The 17,529-nt window shown below is 35.2% G+C and overlaps 1 protein-coding gene across 5 annotated transcripts in view; it reads left to right on the top strand.

Annotated features, from left to right (window-relative positions):
- The window catches only part of LOC150094589 (nuclear receptor subfamily 2 group C member 2-like), an 808,056-nt gene that overhangs the window by 747,520 nt on the left and 43,007 nt on the right, over positions 1-17,529 (top strand). For all 5 annotated transcript variants that reach the window (XM_090412047.1, XM_090412048.1, XM_090412044.1 and 2 more), the window contains one exon: positions 6,738-6,874. In XM_090412047.1, coding sequence (XP_090268173.1) covers positions 6,738-6,874 — 137 coding nt within the window. The remainder of the gene's footprint in view (positions 1-6,737; positions 6,875-17,529) is intronic.

Genomic DNA, 17,529 nt, shown 5'->3' with positions numbered 1-17,529 from the left:
AGGAGAAGATCATCACATGTGATGAGATGTGGATTTTCCAGTACAATCCAGAAACAAAGAGACAATCAATGCACTGGAAAACTTCCACATCACTGAGAATGAAAAAAGCAAGAATGAGCAAGTCAAAACTGAAGGCAATGCTTGGTTTTTTTTTTTTTTTAAATCAGTGGCATGGCAATGGTTGAATGGGTAACCAACATTATCATCTTGAGGTTCTGGCCAAGCTGAGAGAACGAGCGAGGAAGAAGAGACCTGATCGGTGGAAGAACAACGCTTGGATTCTTCATCAGGACAATGCTCCAGCTCACAGTGCACTGTCTGTAAATCAGTATCTGGCTGATAAGAAGATCCCAGTGTTGACCATCCACCTTACTTGTCAGACTTAACTTCATGTGACTTTTACCTTTTTCCAAAGTTGAAATCTGCATTGAAGGGCACTCATTTCAGTTAGTGGATGAGGTAAAGGAGAAAACTGCAGCGCTACCGAAGCAGATAACACCTGATGACTTGCAGCACTGCTTCCAACAATGCAAAATTCGTCTGCAATGATGTATAGATAGAGGAGGGGAGTATGTTGAAGGGGATAACAATTAAGTTATACAATTGTAATAATAAACCACATTTTTGCAACCAGTCTCGTTATTTAATAGCCTTGTATAGTTCTGATATGAATCTCTAAGGTTTGAGGAGTTGGCTTTTTTTCCTTCATAATATCTATATCTTTTGCCTGACTTTGATAATGATTGTTCATCATCAAAGTCAAAGCCAAAGATCTCTTGAATCTCTCTGTGTGACATCTGATATGACTCTAAAAACATCATTCATATTATATGCTGGAAGAACTGGAGGAAAAAAATAAACTTGGGTGGTGGTGGTAGCTGTATAGCCTGTAGCAATATTTCTTATACCATTAATACTAGATCATCAGAAGAAAGACCATTATAGGTTCAGTTTTAGTTGCTGACTAGAACTTTTTTTTTCCCTTAGGCCTTTTTTTGCTGACCTTTTGGCACATGCAAATAGGATTTTTTTTCTCTCCACTTGTCTTGCCTGAGTCTTCTATGGAAACTTGGGTTTTAAACTACAAACCCAGCTTTTGGTGTTGGCTAAGAGTGAAGATTGTTTCTCCTGATTTCAAAAGTTAGATAGAAAAGAGCACTTCCTACTCTTTCATTTATTTTATGAACTGGAACTTTGCTGTGAAATGTAATATGCAAAATAATTTTATTATACTAAGCAATGAAACTCATCTACCACCTGGTTGTGCTTAGTACTACAGAGATTAGGCCTTTCCTCTTAGGGATTTGGACATCACTTCCCAATCCTTGCACATATTGATTCACTCCTCCTATCTGGTGATTGTATGCCTTTTGACTAGGGGATTACTAGGGCTACTTAAGCAGGCTCATCAACTTGAAAACAAAAGCAGAGAATCTGGTTGCTGTAGTCCATCAAGGCTTCATTTATCTTTGGCATACACTCACATTGTGGTTACATGAACATCAGTTTCATCAGTATTTTTAGACTTTAATTAAGATTTAGCTAGTTATGTATGGAGATCATATATTCTATATAGCAATCTCAAAAAAAAAATATCAACAGCCCTTCTTATGCCATTTGTAGTTTCTGTGTGCATATACAGTCAGTAATTTCTAAACTTTTCACAGCAGCATCACTTTATAGTGGGAAATCAGCCACTTTTAATCTAGTCTTTCTTCCTCTGAGAGAATAATGACCAGTATATGTCATCTTTGTTCATTTCTCTTAAACATTTATCATTGTCAGTCTCTCTCTCTCTCTTCATTCACAGCATTCAGTATAGAGGGTTTTATGAAAGTAGGCTGAAAGGCTTTAAGAGCTACTGAAAGTTAAGATCAGTAACTCTCTGTGAAGTATATATTTCATACTACATGTGATATACTGCAGAGCCATCATCTTGACTAACTACTGTTTCTCACCTTTATCTGTGATGTCACGCTCGAGTATATTTCAATTTGCTGATGATCTCAAAGATTTTTATGCAGTTCAAATCCTTAAATAAGCATATTTTGCATAGCAGTAGAAAATACTATGTTGGCCTCTCCCATTCCAGGAGGGTTGGGTCTACTACTCCCACAGTGACCCAATCCATCTTAGGAGAGTGTGTACATGAATGAATGAATGTATGAAGGTAAAAGACAATCACAAAAATCCATGCTCTTGGTGGGATTCAAACCTGCAACCTCTTGGCTGGAGAGTAGATACACTAATCACTCGGGCAGCCAAGCCGGTTCAGATAATGACTTTAAAATAAACACTGAAAATTAATATTCTTGCAAATTATCAGTTCAAAAATTAAGTAATGTGCAGTTAAGGGGATAATAAATCCTGTATTATTTTATTTAACAGCCAGGTATGAAACTTGGAGATCAAAATCCATCAAAATCTAAGAGTTTCATGCCGAGAAGAACTATTGGCGAGTCCAAGCGTAAGTCATCACTTGGGTAATAACACTAGGCAACTCGTGTCAAAGGTGGAGCAAGCTCCGTCACTATCCTTGATATTTTCTCATAATGTAAAACACAGCTCCTAGGAGATGTGTTACTGTTTTACATTATGAGGAGAGGTCACTACCCAGACCAGTTTCGACCTTTATTGAGGTCTCATCAGTGAGTAGGCAGACCCTAGAATATCAAAGTTTAAGTGAACCGAACTTACATATACCCCTACTAACAAATTGCCTGACCGGTGTACAAATATATTATTATTACTACGATAAAGAGCCAAAAGGCTATTTTTTCGGCGACATAAATTAAGTTAAGGGGATAATAAATCCCGTATTATTTTATTTAACAGCCAGGTACGAAACTCGGAGATCGAAATCTAAGAGTTTCATGCCGAAGAACTATCGGCGAGTCCAAGCATAAGTCATCACTTCAGTAGTACAACACTAGGCAACTCTTGTCAAAGGTGGAGCAAGCTCCGTCACTATCCTTAATATTTTCTCATAATGTAAAATGCAGCTCCTAGAAGATGTATTACTGTTTTACATTATGAGGAGAGGTCACTACCCAGACCGGTTTCGACCTTTATTGAGGTCTCATCAGTGAGTAGGTAGACCCTGAAAACCGGTCTGGGTAGTTACCTCATCTCATAATGTAAAACAGTAATACATCTCCTAGGAGCTGAGCCCCTGCACACAAGGTCAGGACCACAACAGTGGTTGGAGGCAAATCTGAATCCGTTGGACTTAAAATTGTGGCCAGAGCTTGAGAGCAGCCTGCAAGAAATGACACTCCAACATCACTAGCCTGAAGGTGGATTTGGTGTGAGCAGTAGCAGCGTTTCCTTTGGATGTTGCACGTGTGCGATGGCAAAAGACGTTTCAAAAATTGCATACTGCTGTATATACACATTATATATGTGGTTTATGTGTGCTGAAAGCTGTAAATGATTTACTGACAGATTAAAGGTTTATGCATTGTTCAAGTTGTAAGAGTATTTATGGTTTGACTAGGTAGAATTAAGGAGGTTTTGTTCAGACTGCATATGGATTAATGTGCACAGATTTGGTTGCCTGGTTTTCGAAAGGATGAATTGCTGTTGGAGAGAGTTCAGATATGATCGACTAAACCAGTTTTTGGTCTCTCAAATGTGGAGTAAGAGGATAGATTGAGAGAATGCAATAGCAGAAAGGCAGAGGGTGGGAATGTGATCGAGACATATTATGTTCGTAAGAGATAATTACCAGATTAATACAGATGAGATTTTTCATAGAGTGACTGAAGACAGGAAGAACAAAAATTTTGGAAACTGTATAAGGATGGGGTGAGGAGTAGGTTTTTTGTATGGATAGTAGTGGGTGAATGGAATGCATTGCCTGAAAATGTGATGAGTGCAGAGGCAGTGAATGCATTTAAGTCATGGTATGATGAGGTGTGTATGTGACAATGGGACCTCCCACAATGTGTAGGTTTGTGCCAAAATAGCTAAAATGTTTTACTTGTTCTATATGTTCTCCAGTTAAAATGCAGTCTGTTTTCAACGTTCCTACTTGTTTATACAGTCTTTGTCTTTTTATTGCTGATTTTCATACCAAATTTATTACAACAATTATTCAATTTAGCTAAGGAATCCTGAAGATTTCTCATGGATTTACATAACAATATAACATCACTTGCATGAAGTGAATAGTTGACTTGAATATCTCCAATTTTGAGATCAGACCTAATGCCACTTTCTTTCATAATGTAATTCATTATAGATGATAAAGTAACATGCAATCTTTGCTCATGCCTGATTGGAATGATACTATACAAGCTCTACTCCAATTATCTGGAATTTCACTCTGTGATGACCAGGCTATCTGAATTGACATCAATCCATCTTCATGCACCTCCAGAACTGAAATATAGAATATGTACTGTTCGATATGATGATCCATTTGCACCATATAACTGTAGTATTTTCAATAGCTTTTCCCTTGGTGCCTTGTTTAATTCCCATGATTTCTCAACTATTTGTCTCTTAACCACGCTACCGGCCAGGACGTATATATACGTCCAACTTTCCATGGATGCGAAGTGCATATTAAAATTGTAATACCATTGATATTACATTGAAATATATGATGGATACGAAGTGCATGAGGATGCGTATTTGATCCATAATGGACAGTAAGGTGGTTAAAGTGAAAATCTAATCCTGACACCTTCTGGCCCTGAAACCAGCTTGTTCTTCTCCAGATTTCCCTTCCACAATTTTTCTTAGCCTTTTTATTTGCATAAATCATGCTGGGATCTCGCATTCAGTTTTCTTTCACTTTTTATAAATGGTTACTATAAAAGCTTTCCTCTAATTATCTGGAATTTGATGCTGTGACCAGTCCATCTGAATTATGCAGTGTAGACACTGTAAAAGTTTTATACTTCTGTATTTCAGCATTTCTGATCAAATATCATCATCTACTCCAGCTGCCTTTCCATGTTTCAGGTTTTTGATGGCTTTTTCTACCTTATCTATTGATATGAACTCCTCCTGTTCCTAATTTCATTCCTCTAGAATATTTTCTACCACTGTTTTGTCATTTCTTGTTTCATTCAGCGATCTTTCAAAGTAATTACTTCAGATCTAGAAAATCTTTAATTTTCATGTCACAGGAATTATTTTTGATTTATTTTACAGTATTCCTTCCTCCATTTCTAAGCTTTTTTCCCATAGCCTCAAGAACATTTTGTCTTCCTGTCTTACCAGTCTTCCCATAATTTTGTTTAGATACTTTCACACGTTGCTTTTCTTTCTTACATTTATCTCTGTATTCTCTAAGAGTATATGCTGTTTCATTACCAGATACTTTTGGTAAATGAAAGTATCAATGTATTTTTTCAAGATCAGCCACTGAATCTTCAAGATATGGTTTGTGTTTTCAAACTCTTTCATTTTTCTTGAATAATATTTGTATATTGGAGTCCACAGTTTGCCTCAGAAAGCTGCTCAACTTTGATTACTTTCAATACTTTCTTACATGCTTTTCTTTTCAATATGATATTCAGTTTCATCCTGTGCAAATCTAAATGTGACCACTTTCTATTTCAAACACTCTGTAGAGTCTTGTGTCCTGAACCATCATGATGACATCACTATCAACAATAAAACAGTCAATGAGACTTTTCCTATTTCTTTTGTCTTCTCTCTCTCTATGTGAATTGGTACACATCTTCACTTCTTTATGTTGGAACATGATGTTAACAGTGTCATACAATGAGTATTCCAGGAGTTGTGCAACATTATTGAAAAATTGTTAAATTTGCACACAAAATTTCTTTTATTAAGATAAAAGCATTCACTTTATACATCATTTCAGACTTTCATTTCTGAGATGCAAACACTATATAAATTTGGAAGAGGCAGACGTGGTTTACTGTCTTTAACAATTTTTAACTTGACCTTCTATTCTCAGTTTGAAAAAGCTGTATAAAAATATCTTCAACACTGTTTTCCTATTGTTGTGAAGGAATAAAATTAAATGTCACTTTAAAAAAATAGACAGTTATCTATTTCAGTCTGGTTGGCTGAGTGGTTAGCGTTTCAGCTGCAAACTTTATACAGCCCAGTGAACAAGCTATCAACTAAATAAAGTATCAGTGTTATCTCATCCTGGCATCTACCAAATGGCTTGTTTTGGTCTTTCCTATTTTGATAAAACTATACTTCTGGCATAGGTTAGAATTTCAGACATTTAAAAATGCATTTGCTTTCTTAAACCTGAAAATGTCTGTCTTAGCGTAGCAAAGAGTAACAACTAGCCATAACATTCAGAAGCAGGACATGCTTCTTTAACCATTTTATCTGCTTCAAATTCAAACCACTGTGAAGTTTTGATAGACACCAAAATTTTAATGAATGCTGTCAGCATCTATCAAAATTTTGGAAGTCATTTTTTTTAATTGTTGAATTTATTTTAATAATTTACCTTTCATCCTTCTTCATTCATAATATGTCTGTCTGTAGCAATCAGCATGGAATGGTACTGAATGTTATGCATTTGAATGTGAAATAGCTGTAGTGAATAATTTTCTCATTTTTGTGTAATTTAATGAATGTTTTAAAAAAAAAAAAAACTAATTTGGTCAGTTTTATGTAATAAATTTTTCACATGGGTTTATATCAGAAATCTTCTTTCAGTGTGGTATATTATGCATTTAGTTAGAAACTAAATGAATATAGAACTATATTTGTTTTTTTGCTTTTTATTTAAGGTTACCAGCATTACGTTCTTTAGATCCTGGTATAACAGAAGAGCTGTTCTTCTCAGGCCTCATTGGTAATGTGCAAATTGATAGCATCATTCCTTATATACTGAAGATGGATTCCAGCGAATATACCCCAGATATGGGTATGTGCATAGGCGATGAATATGATTAGTAATTATGTACTACATTTGAACTTCATTTCAAAACTAAGAATAGTAAAACTTTTGAATTAAATAACTGAAAGGGAAAGATAAGTTATCAGTGAATCTGAGAACTGGATTATTCAAAATAAATCGAACAAACCATTTCGTTTGAATTTATTTTGAAAGATCTCACAAATAGAACATGATGTATGGCTTTCTAATATTCAAAAACTTTTATTTGCTATTAAATACAATTGAATGAATGGATAGCATATTCATTTTCCACCCAATTGGCATTGGTTTTGAATCCTATTATTGGCATAAATGTTTACAATTGTCTTCAGTGTTGCTGCTAATTACTTGGCTAGATAATATGTAAGACTATCAATTCTTTCCACTGCTGGTCTGAGTGGTATGTTATATTTGTGAATTCAGTGGAGCTCATAGATTCTTGGTGGTTTTGAATAGTGTAGTATTAATTTTTTTCACCTCAGGAAGTAACCTCTTCCAGCAATTTTTTGTTTTTGAATCTTTTTGTGGGGTTGCAATTAACTGTTTTGTGAGTATTAGTATTGGGCTGGTAGGTTCATATATTGTATGTAATTTTTTCTGTTTAGGACGACTCTTGCTTTACCTTTGCTGACTTTTATGACAAGTAGTTCCTTATTCATTTTTAGTGGCTTTATTACTGCTTTATCTTCCTTAGTTAAGTTCTAGAGGTGGAGGAGGGTTCTGATGTTTCTTAATAGGCAACTTGTATCCAATATATTTTTTTTTGTCAGCTATTTAAGTTTAAAGGTTTGAAATCCCTGCCCAAAGGAATCCCTACCTCCATTAGGAGGTGGGAATTTTAAACGTTTTCCAATATGATACACCATATCTAATTTGTCAACAGTTTGGGGAGCAACTGCAAAATTTAGGTCTTTGGTGGGTATAAAACGTTTTCTTACATTAAAATTATGGCTTGATAAGTTCACAGTGTAGTTGATTTTGTGCATTGCCAATTAGTTGCAGTTGTTAATCTTTTTGCCAAATTTATAAATTAGTCTTCTTTTTTTTTTCCTTCTTGAAAATGGCTGTGTTTTTGGTAATTCTTTTTAGGATTTCCAATATGCCTGGATTATGTTGTAATTAATAAATACCATGAAAAAGAGGCCAATAACAATTTGCTTGGATGACAATGACCTCAAAGAAGAACTGCAATGGCTTAGAACTGTTTGTGTTAAAAACAGATATAATAAAAAGATAATTGGCAACATACTTGACAAAGAGATAACACACTAAAAATGCTTTCAGCAAAGCTATATATATCCCATATATTATGTTAAAGGTCTATCAGAAAAAAATAAGTAGAAATCTAAAGAAATACAACATAAAAATTATCTTTAAAGCTCTTAAAAAACTTGAACATTTATTCAGTGCATCTAAACCTGCCCCCCCCCTCATGTTCAAGATTATACCAAATTTAATGCACACATAACCTGCCACACATTGGTGATACAAAATGCACAGTTGATTCAAAAAAATCACAGAAACAGGCCTTCTGACCATGTACTGGGGATTTTTCCATAGAATTGATTGGAAACGCTCTAACCTAACCTAACTCTTACACCACACAAGAACCTGATATAAAAAAAAAATAATACACATGCATCTGAAATAGTCATAAAACATTCAAATTTAAACAAAAATGATGGGCTAAAAATTTCCAAGTTTTGGACAACATACAACAATGCACATCCTCAAATTGCCTAGAGTACCTCTCTACAAGTGAAACTGATCTCCACAAAAGATAATAAAAATTCACATCAGATGAATGGCAAATTCAAAGTAAAAATAACTTCAAAAAGCCAATAGAAGACCCTGGGCTGTTTATATACAAGGGCGGTCTGAAAAGTTCTAGGCCTAACAATGAAAAAACGAATTTATAATTTAAAAATTCTTTTTATTTTTCAACATAATCTCCCTTAAGACTAATACATTTATTCTGCCCTAGCGCCATTATCTTGTCCCTGTAGTGGTTCTCAGTAACATCTTCAAAATACCCCTCTACAGTTGCAATCACCTCTTTATTCGAATAAAAACGCTGACCAGCGAGGAAGAGTTGGAAGTCAGAGAGAGCCAAATCTGGGGAATAGGGTGGCTGTTCCAACAATTCATAGTGCAGATCCCTTAATTTTCCCATTGCCAAAACACCTTTTGTGAGCAGGTGCTTTGTCCTGATGAAAGATGATTTTTTTCTTCTGCAAACTGGGTCTATTCTCACGAATTTTTTTGTCTAGTCTGGTTAAAAGATCAGAATAATATTTCCCAGTTATTATTTTATCCTTTTCAAGATAATTAATAAACAATATGCCTTTAGGTTCCCAAAACACTGATGCCATGACCTTTCCTGCTGATGGAACTGACTTTGTCTTCTTTGGTGCTGAACAACCGGCTTCTATCCACTGTTTTGACTGCTGTTTGGATTCTGGAGTGTAATGGTGAATCCAAGTCTCATCCATAGTAATAAATTGACACACAAAATTAGTTTTATTTTTGTTTAAACACCCAGCACTGTTTAGAGATTTTCATGTGAGTGCCTTTTTGATCTGCTGTGAAGCTTTTTCATTTGCAATTCTTCATGCAAAATATATCCTACATGTTCTTTTGAAATACCTATAGTCTCAGCAATTTCACGCACTTTGACTCACCGGTCATCCAATTCCATATCGTGCACTTGATGGATGATTTCTGGTGTTGCTACACTTTTTGGACGTCCTTCACGTGGATCATCTTCAAGGCTGGTATGGCCACGTTTAAACTCAGCAGCCCATTTCTTAATTGTCGAAAACAAAGGAGAAGAGTGCCCATAAACTTTTATGAACTTCGTATGAATTTCTTTTGGCATTAAACCTTATTTTACAAAGAATTTTATAACCGCACGATACTCAATTTTATCCATTTCAAGGGATACAGACAACACTTTTGCTTCAGACAGCTGTATAAAACAAACTACATGATAGAATGACTTGCAATTTCACATGGATGCTTATGACAGACATACCAACTTAGAAAAAGAAAATTTTGCCGATAGTGTTGCCATCTATGGCCGATGCTGAGAACTTTTCAGACTACCCTCGTATATAAAGGACTCTACACTAAATACTATAGATAAAATTAATGAATCATTACAATAATATCTAGTATCAAGACTAAAATAAAGTAAGGTGCAAGAACCAGTTGTCATAAATAAGAATATTTTGATTAGCTGATGTTAATTAATCTTTTGTTTTACTTGAATTTTTCTTTCTTTCTTTTTTTCACCACAAGAGATCAGGCTAAATGCATAAAGCATGATGATTAAGACATTAGACATGATGTAGCTTACTATGATATATGTGCTTGTTGCTGTAACATTCTTGTGTATGTGTGTGTAGGTTCATCAGAATTAAAGTATCTCTGTTTAAGATCATGCAGAGCTCCGCCCAGTGATTCTAATGCTGTGAAACTTTGCAAGAATAGATTGTGCACCATATAGAAGCAATATGCGAAGGAAAAATCACCACCAGGTACACTGTATGTGGTGCCGAATGTAGATGTAATTATTTTTCTGAGTTTGTAAGGAGAAAAACAACACAAGTGTAAATAACACATTTATATTCACTATTATGCATTCATAGGCTGTATTGTTCAATGTGCTGCCTTCCTGCCTTATGCCACAAACTGCATTGCACACTGTGTTCAACAGCAAAACGTGGCTGGTTGGGAATGATGTTCTGCACATACTGCATTATGCTGTCTTTCAGCACTGGCAAGTTATCAGAATTACACTAAATCCTGTCTTTGAAAAATCCACAGAGCCAGAAGTCACAGGGGGTCAGTTAAGGTGAACGAGACAGTCATGCAGTGGGAAATGAATGGCTGATCACTCTGGCTTCCGTGAAATGTTCTCGAAGACCCTCATGTACAGATCAACAGATGTGTGGAGGGGCCCCATCCCCATCCTGCATGAAAATAACAGAATCTATGCACAGGCATTGCTGTAGCTGTAAGACAACAAAATTGTTTATCATATTGCGAAACATCTCAGCAGTAACTGAACAAGCCATAGGACACAACTGGCTAATGTCCATTAAAGGAAGAATGGGCCAATGACAAATGAAACTGTAAACCCACACCAGATAGTAACTTTGGGTGAATGCAAAAGAATTTTTTGGATTGCATGCAGGTTTTGCATAACCATACCTAGCAATTGTGGGTATTCACAGCTGCGTTCAGGTGAAAGTGAGCCGCATCTACACACAAAATCATCCATAGCCATGCAGCGTCCAACTCCACTCAAGCAAGGAATGTTAAAGTGAATGTCAGCTGACTTTCAAGGTTCTGCGAGTGCAACTCCTGTGTCAGGGTTATCTTGAATGGTTAGAAATGCAGAATATTCCAGACAGTTGTGTAAGGCACATCCATGTGTTGTGATACAGCATGTGCATTGCAGGAACCAACTTCATTCACTTGTTGTAAACTGATTGGTTTGCAACTTCCACCAGGTATAACTGACAATAATTCCATTTCTTCAAAAAGACTAACCATTCATCACAAAACACATGGAGATAATAGACCTTGTCCACACTTCTTCAGGTGAAGAAATGGAGTGCAGTAACAGTATTGCAGTTGTTTAGGTAGTACAGCTTCACGAGCAAAGCACCTTGCATCAAGGTTAGTGCCATCACTGTGGATGATATTGACAACCAGAATAAAAGGAAAAATCTCATGTCCATCTTTTTAAACCTTCCTGGCACCTGCTGAGTTGCATGATATGCAAATTCCATACATTTGGTGTTCACAGTGACCCTGGTGGTGAATTTTGGGACCTTTTTTTTTTTCCCCCTCTCTCTCAGATATCCTTCTGCATGACACACAATGCATTTCTGCAAAGTTTTGTAGCATTTGAATCACTTGATAGTGCTCCAGAAGGCCTTAAATGGGAATACTTTAATTTTGATCACTCTGTATATATATTCCTGAAGATGACTTTAATACAAAGGTAGAAACAGAGTTTTATTATTAAAGTTTTTATTGCAAACAGTAGTTCACTCCATAAATCGGATACGAGTCACCCTTCTTTATCCAGGATTTGGAGGGTTGGCACCCAAACTCATTAAAAAAAATAATTCATTTAGTAAAAATTCTTTTCAAAAGATCCTCCTAGAAACAGTCGGAACAATTCCTTAATGTGTGAGGCCACATTGAATGTGGCCTCACTCCTGAAAACACAACAAAAATAATTATTCTACATGAAACCCACTAGTTAAAAAAAGAATGCATTGTGTGCTCCCAATATTAAAGAATATGCCTTCAAATCTATTAATAGATGGAGCAGAAAACTCTAGGCCTTCTTCTCTAGGCCTACTAAACATTCACTGCTTTCAGCCTACAATTTGTTTACCACCCTTCATCCCACATGTCTAAACTGGAAATAGAAGATAATAACATCTATGGGAGTGATAATTTTCCCATGAAATCTGCTTTCTTACATGGAATAACCATGTAATCCACCATGGATATCATACTGGAAAGTAAATCAAGCTGACTGAAATATTCTTTTCGTCCCAACAGAATTTGATTGTGTTACAGTCAGCTCCTCCCAGAACAAAACATCAAGTCACTTTCCACCTTTCTGCAAACCAGGGTGGAATTCAAAATGCATACAGAAAGCCCAAAGCAAAGCTTGAGGTACCGTCCAGATACCCCCACTACACAAAACTTGATTGCTTTTAGGCATGTTCATGCCTGAGCATGATACATTTGCCATCAAAGCCAAAAGAACTCATGGATCACTGCTTTTTCAATATGCATCCTCTGTCACTAGAGCAACAAATACCAAGTAGATCTGAGACAAAATTCAGAAAATAAAGGGCATAAGAAAGGATGTGCAATTGCAGATACACTTGGGGAGAGTCTTGCTAGAACATTGACGACATACTCTTATACATCAGAATTTCAGTCACAGTCCCTAAAAAAAAAAAAAAAAAAAAAATCTGTTCACTTTAGTCTGGAAGATAATAACATGTCATTCAAGAAAGAAGAACTAACGGCAGTTAATTGAAGAGACTTAATTCTCTTATAGATAATGTATCTACATGGAATGAAGATCAAAAGAAAAAACTTAAAACCTTCTTTGGTCGTCCACCTAGATGGTCTTAGATAGAAACAGAGTTTTATTATTAAAGTTTTTATTGCAAACAGTAGTTCACTCCATAAATCGGATACGAGTCACCCTTCTTTATCCAGGATTTGGAGGGTTGGCACCCAAAATCATTAAAAAAAAAATTCATTTAGTAAAAATTCTTTTCAAAAGATCCTCCTAGAAACAGTCGAAACAATTCCTTAATGTGTGAGGCCACATTGAATGTGGCCTCACTCCTGAAAACATAACAAGTATGGTCTAGTATGGTCTTCCAAAAGTTCATAAACCAACAGTTAAGACCAGTCATAGATTGTATAGGTTGCCCCACTTACAAAATCTCCAAATTTTTATCAAATTTACTCTCCTCTTCAACTAGAAGAACTGATACTTATATAAAAAATACTTTGGATTTCAAAAATAAAATTTCAGATCTTCATTTGGACATTTCTGATATCATGATCACTTTAGATGTTGTTTCTTTATTTACAAATGTGCCTCTTTCGGAAAGCATTGAATTACTGCAACAGGAATTTCCTTCAGACATTGTAAACGTATTTGATTTTGTAATAAATTCTGGTTATTTTTCCTTTAAAAATAAGTTGTATCAACAAATTGAAGGAACAGCAATGGGTAATCCTCTTTCTCCTGCTATCTCCAATTTCTTTATGGAACATTTTGAACAACGTATCTTTGACAACATTTCTCCCAGACCTACTCATTGGTTCAGATATGTCGATGACATTTTTGCTGTATGGAATGGCTCTTCGGATGAACTTCAGCAATTTCTCACTAAGTTAAATGCATTTCATCCTGGGATCAAGTTTACCCTAGAAGTAGAATCAAATAAGCAGTTAGCCTTTTTTTTTTTAGATCTTCTAATTCTTTGCCAACCAGATGGTAACCTAGATTTCTCAGTTTATAGAAAGAAGACTCATACAGGCCATTATATCCATGCGGGATCTCATCACCATCCCAGTCAAAAGGCAAGAACTATTAAAACACTGGTTCATCGGGCCCACTCCTTTTGTTCTTCAGATGATCTTTTACAGAGAGAACTACAATATATAACTTCTTCCTTTCTATCTAATGGTTATAAGAAGTGTTTCATTAAAAGAACTTTGAGTAGTTTTAATATATCTTCCTCTTCAAACAAAGAAGAAATAACGCGCATTACTATCCCTTATGTACAAGGCATCAATGAACGTATAGCAAAAGTTTTAAAACCACTGAATATTTTTGTTACCTTTCGACCATTTAGAAAAATCTCCACCTTTCTCACTTCTCCTAAGGACAAGCTTCCACATCTTAATCATCCAGGTGTCTACCAGATTCCGTGCTCGTGTGGATTATCTTATTTCGGACAAACGGGAAGATCTGCCTCTATTTAGAAGAACACCCATCTTATATTGAATACTTTAAACCTGAAAAGTCTGGACTTGCAGAACATGTCATTTTCACTAGACACAGACTTCATTGGAGAAAGACAAGAGTTCGTCACAAAAGTCAGTTTCTCATGGAACGCCTTTATAAAGAAACATGTGAAATTCTACTTCATTCTCCTAACTTAAACAGATCCGACAGCTTACGTCTATCCCCTTTATGGGAGATAGTACTTTACAAATCAGCTAATCTTTCCTAACTTTTTATTGTATTGGTTTTTTTTTTTAGGAAATTTATTGACCTTTTTAGTTATCTTACACCAGCTACTTAGGTAGCGCTTTTTGGAATTGTCAGTTATTGTTTAATTTGAGCTTAATGTACTGAAGATGCCTGTGACACACAGGCAAAAATTATACTATTAAATAATCTTTGTACGTGAGTTTTTTCCATTATTAATTTTGTATCGATATGTCTACTCACGGTATACCTCTTTTAAAACTTAAATATAAAGAAGTTTATGAATTTATTCATCATTGACCATTCTACAGAAAGTATGCTTTATTGTAGTTATGTTGTTCCAATTTGAAGTCAATTAATGTGCTCCTAGGTGGTTAAAACCATTAACTTGTTCTAAATAAAAATTATGTGAAAGTATAATACTACTAACAGCTCTTTACTAAGCAGAAACTGCTCGATTTTGAAATGCAATGCTTCAGAAAAATAAACAGAACTCACTGGACAGAATATAAGACTAATGCAAAAAATTTGAATATCTCTAATTCAACAATTCTTATTACAGTTAAAAAAATCAATTCCATTGGTTTGGCCACATTGTGTGAATGGAATCAGACTTCCTTGTTTGACGGCACTATGGAAGGTACAAGACTTAGGGGAAGACCGAAATTGACATGACATAAAGCTCTTTGAATAGCATTAGGCTTTCAAAGCTATTAACATGTGAAAGAACTTTCTCTGGATAGAGAAAAATCAAGAGCTTTATTCACAAGGGACTGAGTTGATATTTTTTATTGATATTACAAATTGTCTGTTTTTACTAATATCTGGTAATAGTAAACAATGGCTCCCAGACTAACAAATTTTTTCTATATGTGTATATCTGTGTTGTATGTAGTGATGATGGGTGTGAAAGCTGGATTATTAAGAAGAAAGAAGAAAGCAAATTGATTCATTTGAATTATGGGTGTGGAGGTGACTATTAAGAATCTCATGAACTGCAAGAATGACCAGTAAGAAGGTTTTAGAGAATATAAAGACAGAATGCTCCTTGGAGGTGATGATCGCTAAACAGAAGTTAATGTACTTTGGACATATTATGCGAGTTGATGAATCATTGGAAAGGGCAGTTATGTTTGGGAAGATTGAGGGAATGAGAAGAAGAGGAAGACCACAAACGAGTTGGATCGACAACATAAAAGAACTTACCAACTTGAACTTACAATTGTTGAAAGAAAGGATAAGAGACTGAGTGGGATGGAGAGCCTTTGTTCACAAGATCACCAAGAGTCGAAAATGACTGGATGGCGCATAACAACAACATAACATATCTGTGTTATTCATCTTCAATAAGTGATAGTTACACATTTCCATTGTTCATGTATTTATTTTTATTGTTTGTAACTTTAGTTTTATTTGAGTTACTTAAGTTAACTTAAGTAACTCAAGTTTTATTTACTTTTCTTTACACACATACATACATACATAGCTCATGGCAAAAACATGATGTTAAAAAAGAGAATCATGATGTCATTATAGATTAACAGGATTGAAGAATTTAAAATATTTTAAGTTAAAAACTTTGAAGGAAAACATAGATCTAATCCAAGGAGTTTGAAAATTAAAATAAGAGTTAAAAGTAAAAGTCTTAATATGTTATAATAAGGGGGAGAACATATATATCATTATAAATTCAGATCCAAGTTCGTAATTCAGGTTACAGCTTCAGGAGCTGCTTGTAAAAAGTCATTCCAGTCATTCTGATAAGCACAGAAGGTGCATTCTTTTACAATATGTTGCATAGTCTGTCGTGGAGCACCACAGTCACATTCTGGAGATGTTTGTCTGTTCCATTTATAGAGAGTATCTCCACATAGGCCACGGTTTGTCTGAATCCTATTTAGTATGTCCAGGTTTTGCGAGGTAGATCTGATCCTGAAATGATTTGATCACCTTTATAGATTATGCAAATTTCTTTATTTTCCTTCCATGTTTCCTCCTACTTTGATAAAGGATTAAAATTATTTAGCACTAGTTCTTCTGCTGCTCGTAGTGATGGATGATGAGATTTCAATTTATTGACGTTAAGAGTTGAGCGATCCTGATGAATACGTAGGTTCGGATACCAGCAATTTTTTGAAATTCTCAGACTAAAGAATTCAATCTATGTAGTTCTGTAAGAATAATACCTGCTAAAAGAGGTAAACAATATGTTGGAGTCGATCAAATAGAGCCTGTAATTAACCTTAAGGTATTATTCAATTGAGAATCGATAATCCTTGTGTGAGGGCTATTTAGCCACACAGGAGCATAATATTCAGCACTTGAGATACCAAAGCAAGGGCTGTTGTCCGAAGAGTAGAGGCTCTTGAACCCCAGGTAGTGCCACAGTCTCTCTGTAGGATATTATTACGTGCCCTTAGTTTGTATGCCAAGTTTGAAAGATGTTGCCTGAAAGTGAGAGAAGGGTCAAGTGTGACTCCCAAGTACTTAGGGAATTTATTATATGGAAGTATAGTGTTGTTCAATTCAATTTTTAGTTTCACATTTGCCAAGTTATTATTTAGATGAAAACAAGATATTACTACTGTTTTGCTCCTATTTAAACAGTCTCCATCTCTTAAAATATTCATTCAGAATAGTTAAGTCAGCTTTTAGAATTTCTTCTGTACGATTTATGCTGTGTAGTTATTGCTATATCGTCGGCATAACAAAATTTCCTTGATGTAGTGATGGGAAGATCAGATATATACAGATTGAATAATAACGGAAATAAAACAGATCCCTGTGGCAATCCATTATTTAACTTCCTTTCGCTGCTAGTTTTATTACCTATAGCCACCATAAATCTTCTATCTCTTAGCATATTGTT

The sequence above is a fragment of the Typopeltis vanoorti genome, chromosome 22, assembly GCF_054136105.1.
Source record: "Typopeltis vanoorti isolate ZY-2024b chromosome 22, IOZ_Tvanoo_1.0, whole genome shotgun sequence".
In the NCBI taxonomy this organism is placed as follows: Eukaryota; Metazoa; Arthropoda; class Arachnida; order Uropygi; family Thelyphonidae; genus Typopeltis; species Typopeltis vanoorti.
The sequence above is the reverse complement of the archived record's forward strand: the minus strand, read 5'-3'. Positions and strand labels throughout refer to the sequence as shown.